This window comes from Anguilla rostrata, chromosome 17 (assembly GCF_018555375.3).
Source record: "Anguilla rostrata isolate EN2019 chromosome 17, ASM1855537v3, whole genome shotgun sequence".
In the NCBI taxonomy this organism is placed as follows: Eukaryota; Metazoa; Chordata; class Actinopteri; order Anguilliformes; family Anguillidae; genus Anguilla; species Anguilla rostrata.
The window spans coordinates 245,223-267,963 of NC_057949.1; the positions used below are offsets into that span (position 1 = coordinate 245,223).

At 43.8% G+C, this 22,741-nt stretch overlaps 1 protein-coding gene across 4 annotated transcripts in view; it reads right to left on the reverse strand.

Moving 5' to 3' along the window:
- Positions 1–10,426, reverse strand: part of LOC135243910 (cytokine-like nuclear factor N-PAC) — a 31,397-nt gene extending 20,971 nt beyond the window's left edge. For 2 of the 4 annotated variants that reach the window (XR_010326837.1, XM_064316047.1), the window contains exons 1-7: positions 10,303–10,426; positions 9,441–9,477; positions 9,027–9,106; positions 8,788–8,926; positions 8,477–8,623; positions 6,491–6,574; positions 2,189–2,239 (exon numbers count right to left, since the gene is read on the reverse strand). Coding sequence is in view for 3 of the 4 variants with exons in the window: in XM_064316047.1 (XP_064172117.1) it covers positions 2,189–2,239; positions 6,491–6,574; positions 8,477–8,623; positions 8,788–8,926; positions 9,027–9,106; positions 9,441–9,477; positions 10,303–10,340 (576 nt within the window). In the remaining variant the exon portion in view is untranslated. The remainder of the gene's footprint in view (positions 1–2,188; positions 2,240–6,490; positions 6,575–8,476; positions 8,624–8,787; positions 8,927–9,026; positions 9,107–9,440; positions 9,478–10,302) is intronic. The other 2 variants (XM_064316048.1, XM_064316049.1) reach the window with 2 other exon arrangements.
- Between the last annotated feature and the right edge of the window lie 12,315 nt (positions 10,427–22,741).

The following is a 22,741-nucleotide window of genomic DNA, read 5'->3' on the forward strand; positions in this document are numbered from 1 at the left end:
ATCATACGCCACTCTGTACTACCATCATAGGGCACTGTACTACCATCATACGGCACTCCGTACTACCATCATACGGCGCTCCATACTACAGTCATACGCTGCTCTGTACTACCATCATACGGCGCTCTGTACTACCCATCATAGGACGCTCTGTACTACCCATCATACGGCGCTCTGTACTACCATCATACGGCACTCTGTACTACCATCATACGGCACTCTGTACTACCATCATACGGCACTCTGTACTACCATCATACGCCACTCTGTACTACCATCATACGGCACTCTGTACTACCATCATACGGCACTCTGTAATACCATCATACGGCACTGTACTACCATCATACGCCACTCTGTACTTCCATCATACGGCGCTCTGTACTACCCATCATACGGCACTCTGTACTACCATCATACGGCACTGTACTACCATCATACGGCACTGTACTACCATCATACGCCACTGTGTACTACCATCATACGCCACTGTGTACTACCATCATACGCCACTGTGTACTACCATCATACGCCGCTCTGTACTACCATCATACGCCGCTCTGTACTACCATCATACGCCGCTCTGTACTACCATCATACGGCACTCTGTACTACCATCATGCGGCACTGTACTACCATCATACGGCGCTCTGTACTACCATCATACGCCACTCTGTACTACCATCATACGGCACTGTACTACCATCATACGGCACTCTGTACTACCATCATGCGGCACTGTACTACCATCATACGGCGCTCCGTACTACCATCATACGGCGCTCCGTACTACCATCATACGGCGCTCCGTACTACAGTCATACGGCGCTCCGTACTACAGTCATACGCTGCTCTGTACTACCATCATACGGCGCTCTGTACTACCCATCATAGGACGCTCTGTACTACCCATCATACGGCGCTCTGTACTACCATCATACAGCACTGTACTACCATCATACGGCACTCTGTACTACCATCATACGGCACTCTGTACTACCATCATACGGCACTGTACTACCATCATACGCCACTCTGTACTACCATCATACGGCACTCTGTACTACCATCATACGGCACTCTGTACTACCATCATACGGCACTCTGTACTACCATCATACGGCACTCTGTACTACCATCATACGCCACTCTGTAATACCATCATACGGCTCTGTACTACCATCATACGGCACTCTGTACTACCATCATACGGCACTCTGTACTACCGTCATACGGCATTCTGTACTACCGTCATACGGCACTCTGTACTACCGTCATACGGCACTCTGTACTACCGTCATACGCCGCTCTGTACTACCATCACACGCCGCTCTGTACTACCATCATACGGCGCTCTGTACTACCCATCATACGGCGCTCTGTACTACCGTCATACGGCGTTCTGTACTACCGTCATACGGCGTTCTGTACTACCCATCATACGGCGCTCTGTACTACCCATCATACGGCGCTCTGTACTACCCATCATACGCCACTGTGTACTACCATCATACGCCGCTCTGTACTACCATCATACGCCGCTCTGTACTACCATCATACGCCGCTCTGTACTACCATCATACGCCGCTCTGTACTACCATCATACGGCACTCTGTACTACCATCATACGGCACTCTGTACTACCCATCATACGGCGCTCTGTACTACCATCATACGGCGCTCTGTACTACAGTCATACGGCGCTCTGTACTACCCATCATAGGACGCTCTGTACTACCCATCATACGGCGCTCTGTACTACCATCATACAGCACTGTACTACCATCATACAGCACTGTACTACCATCATACGGCACTCTGTACTACCATTCTGTACTACTGTAATACAGCGCTCGGTACTACCATCATACGGCACTCTGTATTACCCATTATAGAGAGGCCACAGCATTTGCATTGCAAATCTGCTCCGTGAATGCTTTTGCAACTTTATATTTAAAGGCACATCTTGGTTATATATTGTCATTTAAACGTGCAAATACATCTTTTTTTTGCATCCTGTAACTGTTTAGCCATTTTTTTAACGAGTTTTGCCCATCCCTATATAATTTAATTTCTGATGGGCTCTCCAGGACTAGGGTTGCAGACCCCTCTATTTATTGAATTCCTACAGAGGCAAAACTATGTTACTTTCAAATTCATAGTGCAGTCCAGCAGTGCTGCTGCTTACCTTCTCAGAGTGGCTGAGCAGAAAGTGGAAATGAGGATCATCCTTTACTGGCTACAATAGAAAACAGTTACATGGGAAACTCAGCTTGAAAGAGTGCTGCTGCAATGTTAAATCTAGAGTTAAATCTAGAATGAAGTTACATGGGTACAACACAATAAAATATAATACATTAGTTACTTGAAGTCACTACAAGGCACTGTAATCAAGACTGGCCAAGTTTTGCAAAGCAGTGTGGTTTTCCATGTCTCCACTGTTTTTTGGGTTTGGGTAGAGTTTGTTTAGTACCAGAACACACAAACCTACCAGATATATATATATCAGGGTTTTTCCTACCATAGAAAGGCTTAAGCCTTTTTAAGTGTTTCTGCGGAGCACCTTAAGCTGAATGAACGTAAAAAGGCATTATTATTAGGGGCCAAGCACCGAAGGTGCAGGGCACCTATTGTAATCGTTAGTATTATTATTATTTCTGCAATGCGAGTCTATGGCAGCCCATAGAACCCATTGGTGGATTTTTATGAAATTTCGCACATTGATAAAGGACAGTCCAATGTATCCAGGCATCGAATTTGGGGTCAATCCATCCAACTCTGTAGCGCCACCAACAGGCCAAACTTCAAGGTACATTTTTGCTTATAACTTTTGAACCGTTTGGCCTAGAGTTGTGGGGATTGTTTCCCCTGAATCCTTGGGTCATGCCGATGCTAATGCACCCGTTGCCGTTAAAACACGTCATAATAGATTTTCCGCCATTTTGAATTATTCGAAAAACCTACTTTTGCGAACTAGTCTTAGGGCGTTGATCCGATCACCACCAAATTCGGCACGTATGATCTACAGATGGTGCTGACCAAAAGTTATTCACAGAATTTTGATAAAGCTATTTATATGGCCACAATGAGCCAATGAAAATTGAGGAGGGCGTGGCTTGTAACATGAAGGTGTGTAAATTCTGGACGGTTGCTCCGAACACCATGAAACTTGGTAGGCACATCGGCAGCCATGAGTGGAGGCTAACCCTCCATTTTCGGCCCGATCAAGCAAAGTGGTGGCGCTAGAGAGCTCATTTTCTGTTTAGACACAACCGCTAGGCCGATGTTTTCGAAACTCGGCACACATGTATTGGGGAACTCCAAATGGACAGGGAGCAAATATGAAGCCGATTGGCCAAAAGGTGGCGCTGTCATGAGCAAAAAGGTGTTTTTCTTAGATAAACTTGATCAAGCGTATCTCCGGCCCCATTTGAGCTACAGTCATGAAATTTTGCACATATGTGCAACTCGTCAAGGACCCATCGTCCAATTAGGACCCATCTTCTGCTAATTAGACATTTTGTGTCCTAGAGCTGTGATCTTCCACAAATTAAACTTTTTTGACAAATGCTTCAATTGCTTTCTGCCATGGAAGTCTACGGCGGCCCCCTACTCTTAGCGATAAGTGTCATGGGATCTTTAGTGACCACAGAGAGTCAGGACCTCGGTTTAACGTCTCATCCGAAAGACGGCATCTCCTACAGCACAGTGTCCCCATCACTGCACTGGGGCATTGGGGTTTATTTGTACTTGTGTGAAGATTGCCCCCTGCTGGCCCACCCAACACCACTTCCAGCAGCAACTCAGTATTCCCTGGTGGTCTCCCATCCAAGTACTAACCAAGCCCACACCCGCTTAGCTTCAGCCATTTGGCAGGAGCAGAGTGCATGGAGGTATGGCTGCTGGCGACATATCAGAATGAATGTAAAAACAACGGTCAGAGTTCTATGCGTTGACAAAAAAAAAAAAAAAAAACAGAGGTGGCTTGATCTCAAACGGAAAGGTAAGCCGGCAACAGGAATGACCTGCCAATCAACAATAAGTGTTTGGACGAACGTTTGTGTGTTTGGTGTGTGACAGATGCTCATCGCCAAGCTAATCAAACCGCTGATTGGATATTTCTCTGTACCGTCAACTTGGAATGGTAGTCACAATCATCGACTCGGATAAGCAAATTGCAAGCCATCAATAAGGTAAGCCTATACAAAGAATAAATGAAGTATAAACTTATTTTGTTAAGGAGTAATTCTTGTGGATGGTAACAATAGCGATAGCAGATAGAGAGAAGATAACTAATGTAGCCAGTTTTACAACTAAAGAAATTGCTAACTTAGTTACCTTACATAGATATTCATGTACTGAATTAAGTTACATTAGCCAGCGAAGCTAGTTAGTTTACATTACATAAAGATACCTCGACTGAACTAACGTTAGTATCTAACGTGGCTTGGCACCTAAACAAAGTTAGGCTGTGTGTATATTATATATATATATATATATATATATATATATATATATATATTATATATATATATATATATATATATATATATATACATACACACACACACACACAGTGAGCACCATAATTCATTGGACAGTGACACATTCTTTGTTATTTTGGTTCTGTACTCTAGCACTTTGCATTTGAAAGGATACAATGAGGTTGAAGTGCAGACTGTCAGCTTTAATTTGGGGGTATTTTCATACATATCGGATGAACCGTTTAGAAATTATAGAACCTTTTGTACATAGTCCCCCCCCCCCATTTTCGGGCATCAAAAAATATTGGACAGTTTAACAATGTAGAAGAAAGTAATCATTTTTAATATTTGGTCGCATATCCTTTGCATGCAATGACTGCTTGAAGTCTGCGACGCATAGACATCACCAGACGCTGGGTATCTTCCCTGGTGATGCTCTGCCAGGCCTGTACTGCAGCCATCTTCAGTTCCTGCTTGTTTCGGGGACTTTTTGCCCTCAGTCTCCTCTTCAGCAAGTAAAATGCATGTTCAATTGGATTCACATCCGGTGATTGACTCGGCCAGTCAAGGATTTTCCGCTTTTTGGCAGTCAAAAACCCCTTCATTGCTCTAGCAGTATGTTTCGGTCATTGTCTTGTTGCATGATGAAGTGCCGTCCAATGAGTACGGAGGCATTTGGTTTTATCGGAGCAGATAAAATATTTATGTAGACTTCAGAATTCATTGTTCTACTTCTCAATTCTACTTCTGTCTGCAGTCACATCATCGATGAAGACAAGTGAGCCCGTTCCACTGGCAGCCATACAGGCCCAAGCCATAACACCCCCTCCACCATGTTTCATGGATGAAGTGGTATGCTTTGGATCATGGGCATTTCCTTTTTTTCTCCACACTTTCCTCTTTCCATCACTCTGGTACATGTTAATCTTTGTCTCATATGTCCACAAGACTTTGTTCCAGAACTCTTGGGGATCTTTTAGGTGCTTTTTAGCAAACTGTAATCTCGCCTTTCTGTTCTTCAGGCTTATCAGTCGTTTGCATCGTGTAGTGTACCCTCTGTAGTCCTGCTGGTATAGTCTTCTACGTATGGTAGACTTTGACACATCTACACCTGCATCCAGGAGAGTGTTTTTGATCTGTTGGCCTGTTGTCAGGGGGGTTATCTTCCCATAGCGAGTATTCTCCGGTCATCCACTACAGTGGTCTTCCTCGGTTGACCGGGTCTTTTGACATAATTGAGTTCACCAGTTGTTTTTTTCTTGTTAATGATGAACCAAACTATTGACTTGGGCATGCCCAGGGTTTTTGCAATGTTCCTGATTGATTGATTTTCATTTCTGAGACTTATGACGGCCAGCTTAACTTGCATCGACATTGCTGTCTTCCTCATGTTGTCACACCCCAACAACAATCTCCAAAGGCAATTGCAAAGTCTAGAATCAAGACTAGACATCAACAGCTCTCTTCTGCATTCACTAACGACACAAATGAATACACCTGCCTAACGAAACATCTGTGAAGCCAATTCAACAAATACTTGTAGTACCTTAAAATGGGGGGACGAAGTACAAAAGGTGCTCTCATTTCTAAATGGTTCATCTGATATGGATAAAAATACCCTCAAATTAAACCTGACAGTCTGCACTTCGACCTCGTTTTATTGCATCCTTTCAAACTCAAAGTGCTAGAGTACAGAACCAAAATAACAAAAAATGTGTCCCTGTCTAATGAATTATGGTGCTCACTATATATATATATATATATATATATATATATATATATATATATATATATGTATGTGCAGCAGGGTTGGGGTCAAATCCATTTCAATTCAATCAAATAGTGAAATGAATCAAAATTCTATTCATGAACTGAAAAATGCGTATTAGGATTTTTCAAGCAATGTGATCAGTTTGATGAATACACTTTGCACACATACAAAATTGAAATGTTTGTGAGCCAGGCTCTGTCATACATTGGTGAAGAAAGGGGTTCATATGACCTACACTGCTGTCCCATTTGAATCCTGTGACTGTTCCAGGCATCAGCCATTCAACAGAAGAAGGCTCAGGGTCAGAGTCAGATAAATCCTTAAAGAAGAAATGAAGAACATTTACCTTGTATTTAGATTTACCAGGTAATATGTCTGAAATAAGCCGCGTTTCCACCAAAATTACCCGGAACTTTCAGTCCCAGGAACTACTTTACCAGGAACTAAAAGGTTCCTTCAGCCAATGGTTGTCTGCGTTTCCACCGGGGTCTAAAGTACCGCGAAGATTAGGCAAATTAGCCCACTGACGTTGTCGTCGGTCCATCTGTCATATGATTTCTTCTGTAACCCCATACTACCACCGAAGTAGCCTACATTATTTTCTAATAACCGGGACAGCCCGGAGGGGTTTATTCCACTTATATACAACGGGTTACCAACAATGACTATATATGGTTACTTTTGTATTTATTGATTTTCATATATCCTCTCAAACACATTCATTAACAGCAGAAAACATGCACACGTTGTAAACAATTTGCTGTTTTATTACTTTCTCGTCGTCAATTCCATAGAGGCTAATTGCAAAATGACAAGAATAGAACGAAAACTCGGATTTGCGTGAAAATGTAAATTAGTAGTGGTACAGCCACCGTTTGCTTTCCTTCGAAGTTACTGCTAGCCGAGCAGCGAAGTGTTCCCTCCAGATGCAAACCATGCACCATAAATGAGTCCATAGTCTTCCTGGTCTTTTTGTGGAATTGAAAAATGGCAGTAAAATTGAGTAAAATTACGGCAGTCTGAAAAAGCTAAAGCGAAGATTACTAGAATTAACCTGTTATTTTACCCGGATAAAAAGTGCGGAAGGTGATTTCCAGTTTGCTTGTACTGTATCACCTATGTTAATTATGCAGAACTACCGCATACCTCACATAACTGTATCAAACGTTTTGAGTCAATTACAACGGGCTAACAAAGAAAATCCGGAAGAAAATATTCAGCAACCGAATTAATCCGTTTGAATGTTTTGGTAGCCTACGTAATATGCTGTCCCAGCACGAATGCTTAGCATTTTATAAAACGAATACTAAAGCAAGAAAAGAACAGAAGAGCACACGTTATAATTCCAAGGCGTTGACAGGTTATAACCAAAAGTAGGCTACTGCGCCGCATAATATACAAGTTTGATTTGAAGTTATTATGAAAATAAATTGGTTTGCCGCTGCATATTTTCAAAAATGGCGGGTAATGGCGGAAAATAAATACAACACAAATGCTACGAATTCTCGACCAATCAGAAATGTTCAGCGCTGCAAGCTCCACCCAAAAGGTTCCTGTACTTTCGGAAAGTACTACCCCCCGAGCAGGAACGTTTTGGGGGGTAAAACAAAGCCCCCAGAACTAAATTTAGACCCTAGTTCCTGCGGTGGAAACGCACTGAGTTCCTCAAAAGGTTCCTAGTTCCGGGGTATAGTTCCTGCGGTGGAAACGCGGCTATACAATGAGCTTGTCTTTCTAAGAACTAGAGGCAGCGAGAGAAGCAGGCAGCACAGGCCATAATCCCATAATGGTCAACAGCACTGGAAAGAAATGCGTGACTATAATCTGACCCCGACTGCAGGTGTGGGGCGGGTAGTCTTAGAGTTCAGCTCTGTTTCAGAAGCAGATCTGAATGACTTAATTTAAAAAAGAACAGTGGATGTTGTACAGGGGTCCACAACTCCAGTCCTGGAGGGCCAGTCGCATGCTGGTCTTTGCCCCAAACAATTACCATAGCTTTAGTTTTCTGACAGCTCTATAAACGACCCTGGTTCACTCTACTTAAGCAGTTAAATATTTAGGATACACTTGTAATCCGCACCTGTAGCTGGAGCTTATACCAATGTCAGATGAAGATATAATTGAACCAGTTAAACTAATAGCAGATGTTGGCACAAAATCCTGAAATGGTTGTGCACCCCTAATGTAGTGTGAACTCCCCACAATGGCGTTTGTCCTTTACCTTGTCATCCCTTTGAGGACAGCATCCTCCAAGAGCACTCCGGTCATCCCCCTGTTCCAGAAGCAGTTTTACAGCTTTCCCAGGATTCTTTCGCCCTTTCACATCAGATGCAGCTGACTTGTTTTTGTCTTCGGAATTATGGGACCCCTGCAACAAAGTAGGAATTAAGAGTAGGAATTCCAACGAAGCAAGAGTTTATTTTCTAGTCTTTAAGAATCTCAAAAATAAAGTGGCACAAGTCACCTTGAATCAAAGTGCATTGCTGTTGACAACAATACTGTGCATCTGTTACATAGCTGTAACCCATTCACCTGTTCTTTTCCTTTAGTCTTCTTCAGAAACTCCTCCACTGCATCCACTGCCTGCTGGAAGCGCTTCCCTTTGTTGATCTTAATCATTTCCTCCTTGTGGGGGTGGTAAGGCTTCAGCTGCTCCACTTTTATCCAGGCGCTACAAATACAACCCATTTACTGACCTGACAAACGTTCTGGCAATGTGCACAAGAGCACTTTCAGAAATGTGAAATTATTAAAATAAGATATGTACTCACTGATCTTCAGTTCCAAAGAATTTCACAAAAAAACATTTTTTGCCTCTTGGCTTCTTCAAATCCTTTGGAGGGCTTACGATCTAAAACAAAAAAAAACCTGTCACATTACATGGAGCATTTCCAGGAACTAACTTTCCACTGAAAACATACGTATATATACAAGGTTTACAAAAAATATTTACACGGAATAAGCTTAGTGAGCAGAACATAGTTTCAAACCTGATCTTGATATTTGCAGACGGTCATATTGCTCATAGTACACTCAACATCTGTACCAAACTAAATTGATTAAAACAAAAACTTAAAAAGCTAGATGGCATTCTCAGCACCAATTGTCAAACATGCCTGTTATTAATTTAAGGAAGCCACAATGTTTCGTTGTAGAATGTATATTTTTTAAACTGATAAACTCACCTTCCCTGGCCAAGGTGGATACCGTCCCAGCTTTCCCCTATAAAACATTAACCCAAATACCCATCAATACATTAGGCCACATTTACTCAGTGAGGAGCTTGCTAACTTACTGGCAAAGTCTGAGACTCAGCTAGCTCGCAAGCAAACAATAACGTTCTTGCTGAATGAGGACAATAAAACTATAAGTTGCAAAGTAGGCTATTGTATGCCGTATATTCCAAACCCAAGATTAGCAAGCTAGTTAGCTACAAGGTTTCTGATACCACTAAGGCCCCTACAATATTTTGGTTTACAACCTGGCTAACGTTACCTACCTAAGATTGCTTTTATTTTAAAGCGTAACTTTAATGTTTGTGCAGTAAAACAAGACTATGATTGTCCGTGCACTCTTGCTATTTTAGCTACTTAGCCTCCATCTTTGCTAGCTGCTAAATTGTTCAAATATCGGAAGCACAAGCTATAGAACCAAGCTGGTTATTGTTGCTACCATCTGCTGCCATACAGATAGACCTAACCGTAGCAAAACTGCAATCTTAATGGTTTTGGTCATAGATCAGAAAAACAACACTATTACGATTTGTTTTAAAATCTACAGTATAAAATGCAGCTGGTTACATAGAGGTTCATTTCTGGGTGCGGCTATTTTGCTAATGTGCTAGCTATTTTCTCCTGAAAAGGAACTCGGTTTGTTTGGGTCAGAACGTCATTAGCCAACGTTAGGCAGCTCAGTGTTCGACCACTTCTTTGCAACTCGGTTCGCTAAACGCTAAAAGAAAACCTGAAATAAACGGCAATGTACGCATATTTCCATGTAATATACACCAGAAGTTGAAATAATTTAACACAATCAGACGTTTCTCACCAAACCAAATCCCCGATCCTCAAATGCACGGTCGCCATCTTAGAACTCCTAATACATCGCACAGGATGCCGGGAAAGAAAACACGCCCTCTTTACAGATAGCCTGAGCCAGGGGAAACTGGGCTGCGTCCGAATAGGTAAAAAAATGACGTCCTATGGCCAAAGATATTTATACAAACGAAATTATTTTGGACAGAACTTTTTATCTCTAAATTTTCTTCACACTGATCTAATTACGACCCAGGCACCGAGTCCCACAGAAGATATAAGAGTTTATATTTAATTCCAATTTGGTCCGCATTTTAATCTCTTCTGTACTTTTAATTATTGTTGCACCTCTGTCTCATTCGCCATTTGATGTTTGTACATTTCGTTAGGTGCAAGTCTTGTTGGGTAATTTTGTGTTTCATGTCAGGTCCCCCTTGCAAAAGGGATTTCAATCTCAATGGGGTTTTCCTGGATAAATAAAATAAAATAAATAGTTTTACATAGTTTAAGTTGCTCTTAAATTATGTTTCAAATGATGCTAATTAAGATGAAGTGGTGATGAAGATGACGATTGTATTAATATAATATATAAGCCTAATTTATCAAGATTTGACGTAAATTTTGCATTTTGCTAATTTATTTATTATTTCTTGGCTAACTCATAATTCAATGCACACAAAAATTTGCCTGTGTGCTGTGATAAACCGACCATCACGTCAGTGGCTACAGCTGTTTGTAGAATACCGCCGTGTGTGCATGTAATTTCTTTGTTGTAAAGCACTTTGAGCTGCATTTCGTGTATGAAAGGTGCTATACAAATAAGTTTATTATTATTATTATTATTATTATTATTATTATTATTATTATTATTATTATAGAATTCCCTTCGCGGTTCCCTTTTAATTGTAGGCTACTACTCATCGCTTTTCTAAGGATACGATCATTTCATCTCTTGGCGTGTATTTCATGATAACAAAAAAAAAAAAAACGCAGATATAAAGCACTGTTGACCGGGATGGTTAGTGATGAGGTACATTTATCAGCACAATGGTATCTTGAGTAATTTCCACCTTGCTCTGCTTAGATTATGTCGGTAGTACCGTAGTTCAGGGTAGTAATAATAATAATAATAAATTTATTTTATATAGCGCTTTTTATGTTCTCAAAGACGCTTTACAATAAATGGTACATACATACATACATACATACAATGAAACATACAATTCAGAGAGGAAAAAAAAGGAGGGGTGTGAGAGGGGGAAGACAAACATCAACGGAAGGCTAGGGAAAAGAGGTGGGTTTTAAGACTAGATTTGAAGGAGGTGAGTGAGACTGAGATACGGATGTCAGGGGGGAAGGCATTCCAGAGTTTGGGGGCGGCAATTGAGAAGGCGCGGTCGCCAAAAGAACAGCGCTGAGAGGGGATGGTGGTGAGGAGGCCGGGAGTGGATGAACGTAACTGTCTGGGTGGCTGGTAGGGGAGCAGGAGATCAGAGAGGTAAGTGGGTGCGAGGCCATTTAGGGATTTGTAAACTAGGAGGAGGAGTTTGAATGTGATGCGTGATATGATTGGGAGCCAGTGTAAATCTTTCAAGATAGGGGTGATGTGAGACTGGGAGGATGTGCGGGACGGTATTCTTGCGGCCAAGTTCTGAACCAATTGCAGTTTGTGTAGGAGGCGGGAGGGAAGACCAGTGAGGAGTGCATTGCAGTTGTCCAGTCTGCTGAAAATGAATACGTGAATGAGTTTTTCTGCATCGCGATGGATGAGAGAGGGTATGAGTCTGGAGATATTGCGTAGATGGAAAAATGAAACCTTGAGAGTGTTGTTGATGTGCTTTTCAAAGGAGAGGGATGGATCGAGTATGACACCGAGGTTGCGGACCAGGGGGGAGGTGGAGACAGGGGTACTGTCAATGGCGAGGGAGAAGTTGTGTAGTTTTGTGAGCTGGGGTTTTGGTCCGATGCGAATGATTTAAACTTTTTCACAGTTGAGGTTAAGAAAATTGTGTTGCATCCGGGATTTGACGTGTGTCAGACAATTTTCAATGATGGCAGTGGGTGGCTGATTTGTAGATGTAGAGCTGATATAAATTTGGGTGTCATCTGCATAGAAGTGGAAATTGAGACCAAAGCTGCGGAGGATGGGGCCAAGGGGAAGCATATAGATGATGAAGAGGAGGGGACCAAGGACAGAACCTTGTGGGACACCCTATGACTAACAATATTACAGTAACCTACAGCAAATCGTATCGAAAGGTTGTCTTTGCCCACATTGTACTTTTTACCTGTAAACAATGAAAATGAGACAATATTGCAGTAAGCTCTTATTTTATTACTGCACATAATATGCATGTAAATATAAAGCACATTGCATGTTTCCATTTGAATAAAAAAAAAAACATGATAGCGATGAAATCTTTTGCTTTCTCTCATGCACCTAACAGTGATTCAAGTCAAAGCAAGCAGATAAATCAAGTGAATTATTTTAGCTAGGTGTTCCAGTCTGCTATTGCTTTTCACAAGGGTGCATTATCCTTGAGGTCAGGGTCACGCTGACTAGGTGTAGCTAGAACCCGTAGGGAGATCATTTAGAAAGCTTCTATAATCGAATCACCGATCTCCTTTCATTTAAAGAACGGTAGCTATTTAGCTAGCTCCCATAACACGGAATGGCTGAGTGCACACTTCTTGAGGATTTAAACCAGTCAGAAAATGTGGCTAGGCTGCCAACTAGATATAATTACTTGTAACAGTCGACTGCCATTGTATGGCAAGCCGTTTTAGCTTTAATTCACTTCTGGAGCATATCACAAATTCTATTCTAACTAGTTAGAATGCAAATTCTTGATATCAGAAATTCAATTGTAACTAGTTGTAATGTGTATTTCTGATATCAGAAATGAGATTTTAACTCGTTAAAATGCATATTATTGATATTGGAAATAAAATTTTATCTAGTTAAAATGCCAATTCTTGATATCGGAAATTCTATTTTAACTAGTGAGATTTAAAACGTTTTTTTCATTCATTTCAATGGGAGTTGGAATTTGACCTAGTTAAAATGCCAATTTATGGTATCATAAAATCAATTATTGATATCAACAATATAATTTCAACTAGTTAAAATACCAATTTCTGATGTCATGAATTCAATTTTAACTAGTCGAAATTCCAATTGTTGATATCAGAAATAAAATTTTAACTAGTAGAAAATCCATTTGTTGATATCATTAAATCTAATTTTGATATCAATAATTAAATTTTAATTCTTGATATCATATCGAAAATTGTATTTATGATATCAAGTATTGGTATTAAAATTTTATTTCCAATATCAACAATTGGCATTTGAACTAGCTAAAATTGAATTTCCAATATCAAGAAGAGTCATTTTAACTAACTTTCTGATATCAGAAATACACGTTATATAGTTATAATTGAATTTCTAATATCAAGAATTTGCATTCTAACTACTTAGAATTAAATTTCTGATATCCTCTAGAAGTGAATTAAAGCTAAAACGGCTTGCCATACCACTGAATGTTTGTATCATTCAGAAAAGTTAGCCATCTACAACTGTTCTACTGTCTAGCTAACTGGCTGGGACTAGTCAGTAAGACAGCTCGATAGCTATAGTGAATCTTAATAGTGTTTTAGTTAGCTAGCTAACCACTTTTTCATAAGTAGACTACGTGTCTAGCTAGCTGATAATTTAATGTACAGTCTTGCCAAATGCTTCTATAAAAATATCGACTGCCTTATATATTCCTTTTACTTGCAGAAATGTTTGAAACTAGAAATGGCCACAATGAGTCCTGTAGCTAGCCAGCAAAGCCACGGTCACAGTTCAGTGGCCACAGTTCGTCAGACGATTTGAAAGCTTTTTCGGAGTGCCCCCAAGTGGGTAAACGTCATTTTTCTGCGTTTACTGTGATCCTTCACCTTTAGGTACCCAGTGCGCACGGCCCATAATCAGACTCAAACATGGCTGCGTCCATGAATTGGCTTCATGCGCCATTGAGCAGCTCCCATAGGAATCCATGGAACCGGTAAACGGAAGCTGTCTCCAGTTCTTGTATATCTTGATCTCATAGAAAACACATTTTCAACATACAAAAATGCCAAGTTAGTCATGCATACAATACATACACTGTCTATGACTCATTCATTCAAACTGGCAAAATCTAAGCTTGCCATTAAAAGTATTGATATCAAAATGACGCCAAGTTACTGTACTACAAACAATATAGGCTATCTTGCCTCACCGAAATCAAATGAGCTGTATTCCAAAGCAATGCTACCCAATGTTTCCGCAATTGTTTCAAGTCATTTGGTCCTGGGTGTGTAAGCATGCAGTACATGGATAGGCTAAATGTAACAGGTCCCTGGCGTGGGACCATGTGTACAGATAATTACATTACACAATCACTTTACATTTATTTGGCAGACGTTTTCATCCAAAGCGACGTACAAAAAGTGCATTTCATAGACAACTACTAAACACAGGTTCAATAAGATACAATACTTTTTTTTTTTTTGTACAGCTATTTCTAGCCAAGGACACAGTTTAGTTCACACAGTGAAGGCTATTCTGACCTAACCTCTGCAAAGCCAACTAGACAGAAGAATAAGCTACAGTATTAGGACAAATGCAAATTATCAAAAAGTGCTGGGATGGGGCAACAGGTAACAAGTATCATAAAAAGGGGGGGGGGGGGGGGGTGGATTTTGAGTGAAATATACAGCATGGTGGTAGTTAGTCCAGGTATAGTCTAAAGAAATGAGTCTTCAGACCACGGCGGAAGATGGGTAGTGAGGGGGAGGTTCGGCGAGGGACGGGGAGTTTGTTCCACCACTGGGGAGCTAAGGTGGAGGAGCTCTGTGATCCCTTTGGTCGGGTGGGAGGGGTTACCCTGCTGCCGCAGAGCGGAGTGGTCGAGCAGGCACATAGGATCGAATCATGTAAGTAGATGGGGGCTGTCCTGTTGGCTGCAGTGTAGGCAAGGGTCAGGGATTTGAACCGGATCCTGGCAGCGACCGGTAGCCAGTGGAGTGATCGCAGCAGAGGAGTGACGTGGGAGAATTTGAGAAGGTTGTAGATGAGTCGGGCAGTGGCATTCTGAATAATTTGTAGTGGCTGTATGGCACAAGCTGGCAGGCTTGCAAGGAGAGAGTTGCAGTAATCAAGGCGAGAGGTCACCGTAGCCTGGACGAGCAGCTGGGTAGAGTGCGTCGTCAGGTATGGTCGAATCCTTCTGATGTTGTACAGAAGGAATCTGCAGGACCGTGATGTTGCCTTGATGTGCTCCTTGAGGTCCAGTCCAGTGTGGCCGAGGGGGGGGAAGAAAAGAAGAGTTGCGTGTCATCTGCATAACAATGATAGTAGAAGCCATGTGAATTAATAACTGAACCAAGAGATTTGGTGTATAAGGAGAACAGCAGAGGACCCTGTACAGACACCTGCGGCACTCCCGTAACAATGGGATGAGAAGCAGAGGCAGACCCCTTCCAGGTGACCTGGTAGGACCTATCTGCAAGATAGAAATCGACCCAAGACAGGGCAGTCCCAGCAATGCCCATCTCAGCCAAGGTGGAGCGGAGTATTTTATGGTTGACCGTGTCGAAAGCTGCAGACAGGTCAATGATCAGGACAGAGGAGAGGTATGAGGCTCCTGCAGTGGCAAGTGCCTCCGTCACAGCCAGGAGCGCAGTCTCTGTTGAGTGCCCGGATCGGAAGCCAGACTGGTGAGAGTCTAGCAGGTTGTTCTGATGGAGAAAAGAGGTTAGTTGTTTAAGAACTGCTTGTTCAAGGGTTTTGGACAGAAAGAGTAGAAGCGATACGGGTCAATAATTCATTACATCGGAGGGGTCTGAGGTGGGTTTTTTGAGAAGTGGGGTAACACGAGCCATCTTAAAATCAGAGGGAACATGACCAGAGGCAAGAGAGGAATTAACAATGGAGGACAGATAGGGAAGGGTCTCGCTGGAAATAATAATAATAGTTCCCTGTAAAACAGGAGAAATAATGAGACAGGCGATCACAGTAGTGTGGTTCTTCATGACAGCTCCTCAATTTATTAAACATTCTTTGTCCTTGTTTCTTTCTTCCAACAATTATCGTCATTCACATACGTACATACGTACATACTGGCCTATCAAGCTTATCACTAGCATTTTGTTAAGCATTAACTAGAACATCAAACAAAAATGGATTTTAACCATGAAAACAAACCAAAAACGGTTGTACATGAAATAGATTATTTCCCTTAATATGGATCACGAAAACTTAGAGGGCAACAGGCTTGATAACTATCCCTGCATACCATTTGAGCAGCCATCAACATTAAAAAGAAACACCGCCAGTGCCACGAGGCTACTGACCACAAAACAACAAGTGCTGATGTTACAGCTAAAACATTTTTCACCTCCTATAAGTACATGTCAGGGTGGGGCGCGGGAATGGACCCAAGCGCAGAGTGCAGAGAAAAAACATGACTCTCCAAAATTAGGCAAAACAAAGACTTTACTTAAAAAGGGGACAAAGAGAACAGAAAGCCTCGCAGGGCGGTTACTACAAAACAAAGAAAAAACTCCAAACAGCGGGGAACAAGCAAAATACAAAAAACCGAAAACACGTAACAAACAAAACAAACTCCCACAACGGGCAAGCAGGCAGGGAACAGGCAATGGGCAACGGGCAGGAAACAAGCAACGGGTAGGCAACAGGCAAGCAAGGGGCAGGCAACAAACAAGCAAGTAGCAAAAGGCACCGGGCAACAAACAAGCAGGCAGGCAACAGGCAGGCAACCAACAAGCAAGGATCCAGCACCTGAGTCAGGGGAAAGGGGGACTTAAATAGACACGACGCAGACGAGACACAGGAGGGCACAATGAACAATCAGGCCACAGAGAGGGAATGGAACATGAGACAATAAGCAACTAATAATAGGGAAATTGAAAGCAATAAAACGATTAACAGGACACAAAGCAGAGGTGCCGCCATCTGGCGGCCTAACCAAGAATAACAAGGGGAAGACACAGGACCCTGACAGTACCCCCCCCCCCCCAAGGGACGGCTCCTGATGTCCCAGGAGGCCGACCCTGGGAGGGGGTGAACTAGAGGGTGGGAGCAGGGAACAGAACTCAGGACAGGAGCACAGATGGGGGAACCAGACTCAGGAACAGGAGCACAGACAGAAACAGGACTCAGGGCTGGAACTCGGGACAGGACTCAGGAAACAGGAGACTCAGCGCTGGACAGGACTCGGGAAACAGGAAACTCAGGAACGGACAGGACTCGGGAAACAGGAAACTCAGGAACGGACAGGACTCGGGAAACAGGAAACTCAGGAACGGACAGGACTCGGGAAGCAGGAACTCGGAACCCGGGACTCGGGAAGCAGGAACTCGGAACCCGGGACTCGGGAAGCAGGAACTCGGAACCCGGGACTCGGGAAGCAGGAACTCGGAACCCGGGACTCGGGAAGTAGGAACTCGGAACCCGGGACTCGGGAAGTAGGAACTCGGAACCCGGGACTCAGGAAGCAGGAACTCGGAACCCGGGACTCAGGAAGCAGGGACTCAGGAAGCAGGAACTCAGGAAACAGGGACTCAGGAAACAGGGACTCAGGAAACACACCGGACAGGACAGGGGCGAGGCAGACACACCGGACAGGACTATGACTAGACGAGACTGTACACTGGACAGGAACGAGACAAGACAAAACACTGGACTGGGTAAAGACTCAAGACTGAACACCGGACTGGACTTATGACAGGAAGGGACAAGACTCAAGACAGGAACGGACAACACCAAGACCCAACATAACACAGATACACACACACACACACAACACAGGACTGGGAAAAAGACAGAAACGGAGCGTAACAAAACACTACAAGGAACTAGACGAGGGCACTACACTGGGGTAGACCAAGACTGACAGAAAAACGGACTGACAGACACAGGAACAACACAGGGAGACCTACAAAGACAGACAAAGGGCCAAGCAGGCGGGGAGGCACACTGCGACACCGACAGACAGAGTGAGCAACAGACAGACAGGGAAGGAGAGGGGTGAGCCCAAAGACTGACACAACGACTGACAAACAGGCAAACAGGACAAAAAACACGCGGACTGGCACACAGACAGACAGGCAGACAGGCGGGAGAACACATTGGCTGATGGGCCGACGGCCTGGGGGGCAGACAAACAGGCCAACAAGCTGGCTGACACACATGCGGGCAAACTGGCAGACAAACAGGCAGGCAAACAAACAGACAATGGGGTAGGAGTACAGACAGACGCATGGTTGGGAGAATGGACTGGGTGAGGTCTCTGGGCACTGGGTGGAGGCAGCGACGGCGCGAGAACACTAGGGGGAGTGAGAGCACTTGGCAAAGCATGAACACTTGGCAAGGCATGAACACGAGGCAAGGCATGAACACGAGGCAAGACAGGTGGCTTCTCCTGCAGGACAACGGGCAGGGCAGGCCGCGGCGGTGGCCCCCTGCGGGACAACAGGCGGAGCAGGGGGCGTCTCTGGGACAACAGGCAGAGCAGGGGGCCTCTCCGGGACAACAGGCAGAGCAGGGGACCCCTGCGAGACAACAGGCGGAGGAGGCGGCCTCTCCTGGACAACAGGCGGAGCAGGAGGCCTCTCCGGGACTCTGGGCAGAGCAGGAGGCCTCTCCTGGGCGCTGGGTGGAGCAGGAGGCTGCTGCTGCACTCTGTGCTGTGCAGGCAGTTCCTGCGTGGCAGCGGGCTGGGCAGGCAGCTCCTTCGGGGCAGCGGGCTGGGAAGGAAGCTCCTGCGGGGCAGCAGGCTCCGGCGCACTGGGCTTGGAGTACTTCTCGGCCAGAGGGGGCATATCCGCTGCCCCCCGGAGATACTCCTCCCAGTGAAATGCTGTTATTACTAGGGCTTTAAAGTCACAACACCCTTCAAGCCCAGAGTAAACCAGCCCATTGTGGAGGGAGTCCCTCATGCCGTCCCGAAATATCTGGCACACGATATTGGGGCAGGTCAGCCTGTGAGGCTACAGTGCTAAATACAGTCGTGTAATTCAATAAATTACGTGACCCCTGACTGATATCCAAGAGTCTGTCGGCCATCTGTCTGGCGACAGGACAGCACCCAACGGGCCTCGGAGCGACCACCGGCTTGCTCCAGACCGGTGGCATGTCTAAAGCAAAAAATGAAAACCCCAGGGAGGAAGGAGGCAAAAGAGAAAAAAAAAATCTCTGCTGGGTCCAGAATTGGCTGGATCCTTCTGTCAGGTAAGGCGAGGGAATGGACCCAAACGCAGAGTAAAAAAACTCAAAATCCAAAAGGGGTGAATCCAAAACAAGACTTTACTCTTAATAAGAACAAACACTAAGGAATACAAAAACAAAGCCACGCAGGGCAAGTCTCAAAAAACCCAAAAATAAAACTTCAGAACGCAAAACAAAGAAAATCCAAAAATCCAAAAATGCGTAGAAAACAGAACGTGGGCGGAAACACAACTGGGAGCTCTCTCAGGCAGAAACACACAGGGCAGAACACAATCAGAAACACAAGGATCCAGCACCAGAGTCAGGGAGAACAAGAACTTAAATAGACCAGACACTAACGAGACACAGGAGGGCACAATGCACAGACCACAGAGGGAAGGGACATTACATTACATTACATTACATTATAGGTATTTAGCTGACGCTCTTATCCAGAGCGACTTACAACAGAGTAACCAAACTCAGGATCAAGTCCGCTTAAGTCCATTGAACAACATGTAGATAAAAAGCCTTTACTATGATGCATACAATAAGGAGAAACAAGATAGTCTGAACAAATTTTTTTTTTTTTTTTTTTTTTTTTTTTTTTTTTTTATAGTTATGGGAGGGGGTTTAGGGAAGAGGAGAGAGGTACACAGAGAAGAGGTGCGTCTTGAGTTTCCGTTTGAAGGTGCTCAGACACTCTGCTGTTCTGACCTCCACTGGAAGATCGTTCCACCATCGTGGGGCCAGAACTGCAAAGAGTCGAGACCTTGTTGCTGCTCGTGTAGGGGGAGGAATCAGCCGCCCTGTAGTAGCCGATCGGAGCGATCTGGCCGGCTTGTAGGGTCTGATCATCTTCTGCAGATAACCAGGAGCTGACCCCTTGACTGCTTGGAAAGCAAGCACCAGTGTCTTAAACCGGATGCGAGCTTGCACTGGTAGCCAGTGGAGGGAGATGAGGAGGGGAGTGACGTGGGAGTCACGAGGGAGGTTGTAAACCAGACGTGCTGCTGCATTCTGGATGAGCTGAAGGGGTCTGGTGGCTGATGCTGGGAGGCCAGCCAGGAGGGAGTTGCAGTAGTCCAGACGTGACAGTATCATGGCCTGGACCAGGAGCTGTGTGGAATAATTGGTGAGGAGTGGTCTTATTCTGCGGATATTGTACAGGATGAACCTGCACGACCGGGTGGTTGCCGCGATATTCTCAGAGAGTGACAGCCTGTTGTCGAGCACAACTCCAAGATTTCGGGCACTCTGTGAAGGGTGTAGGGGAGTGTCTCCTAAAGAAATGGGGAGATGAGAAGTGGGAGAGGTAAGAGAAGGAATATGGAGAAGTTCCGTTTTGTTTGTGTTGAGCTTGAGCTGGTGTTTGGTCATCCAGCTCTGGATGTCACTCAGGCAGGCGGATATGCGATCGGAGACCTGAGTGTCTGTGGGAGAGAAAGAGTAGAAAAGTTGAATATCATCTGCATAGAGATGATATGACATGCCATGGGCGGCAATAACAGGGCCAAGGGACCTAGTATACAGAGAAAAGAGGAGGGGACCAAGGACAGAGCCCTGAGGGACCCCAGTTGTGAGGGGACGAGGAGCTGATACTGCACCGGCCCAGGCAACCTGGAAGGAGCGGCCGGAGAGATAGGACGCAATCCAGTTGAGGGCTGGTCCGCAAATTCCCAATTTTGTCAGGGAAGACAGAAGTGTAGGATGGTCAACGGTGTCGAAGGCAGCTGAGAGGTCAAGAAGAATTAGGACAGATGAACGGGACAACTAGACACAACTCAAAAACAATAATAGAATAATAGGAACCAATAATACAATTACACAGGGAAAAGGAACAGAACTACCGCCATCTGACAGCCCAAAAAGGAAAAAACCGAAAGCAGGAACAGAAACCTGACAATGTAGCACTCAAGATGGATACTGGCCTGTAATTACCAGGTTCAGATCTATTCCCTTTTTTGTACATGGGAATAATCTTTGCATGTTTAGAGCCACTTGGTACAATGCCTTGCTCCAGAGAGAGGTTAATTAGATGTGTAACACAGGGAGCTATTTCCTGCATCCCGTCTCTTAAAAACTTAGCAGAAATGTTGTCCGGGCCAGTGGCTTATGCTATATTGAGCTCGGCCAACATTTCGGCTACCTTCTCAACTGACACTCTGGTCAAAGCAAACGAACTGGCCAGTACCCCTCTGCTGGAATAAAACCTCTGAATAAACTCATCTCCATATACTCCTGTCTTAGGGGGCAATGCATCAACAAGCTTATTGGCTACTGAGGTAAAGAAAGCATTGAATTTATTGGCCACCTGTGCTTTATCAAATTCTATCTTACCATTGATATCTAGGCCAATATTGGGCTTGCCACTGTTGGCTTTGCCCCCACAACCCATGTCTTTCGGAGTTTTCCATAGCTTCATTTTTGTTTTCCTTTATTAGATTCATGTAGTACTCCTTTTTTGCTACCTTAATCCATCTTTGAGCTTCATTTCTGCTTCTCTGATTGAGATAGCTTGCTAGCTAGCACAACGACTAGGATAGCCTATTTCATTTTATGTTCAATGACTAATGTTAGCTGACACATCACATAACAACACAAAGTTACAAAAGAAAATTCTACATTTCTAAGTAGTTAAATAACCCTTTCATACCTATGATTTGTTGTTGTTCCCTAATTCTTATTCATAGGGAGCAAGTGACAGAAGCCCTGTTTCTGAATGCACGCGCATACCATACTTCAACTGTTTACTCTTCCCTGGTCTGGTGGGTTGGCCAAATGGCTGTGGTTGGCTGGATGGCTGTTCAATCAATCTAACTTGACTAATAGGTTTTCATGTATGGGAACTCATTCTCTGAAGTACTGTTTTTACAGATTTTAGTTTAGTTTCATCAATGACTATCTCAGGAAAAAGTGGGGGGGATGGAATAGTGTTTCTGTGAAAGTGTAAGTGTCATAACACCCGTAACACCCGCAGGTGCGACACGCTTGGTTTGAGGAAGAATCATCCATCCTGTGTTTAATGTTTCTTTCTTTTTTCTTCTGTATAGTATAGTAGAGCTCTTAAGCTATTTAGAATAGTATCATATGAGGGGCTAAGACATTTGTATCATAACTAAAAATGACGTAGAAAGTAAATTATCAGAAAGTGTCCCACTTTACCAGTATTCACCCTAATATATAACATCGC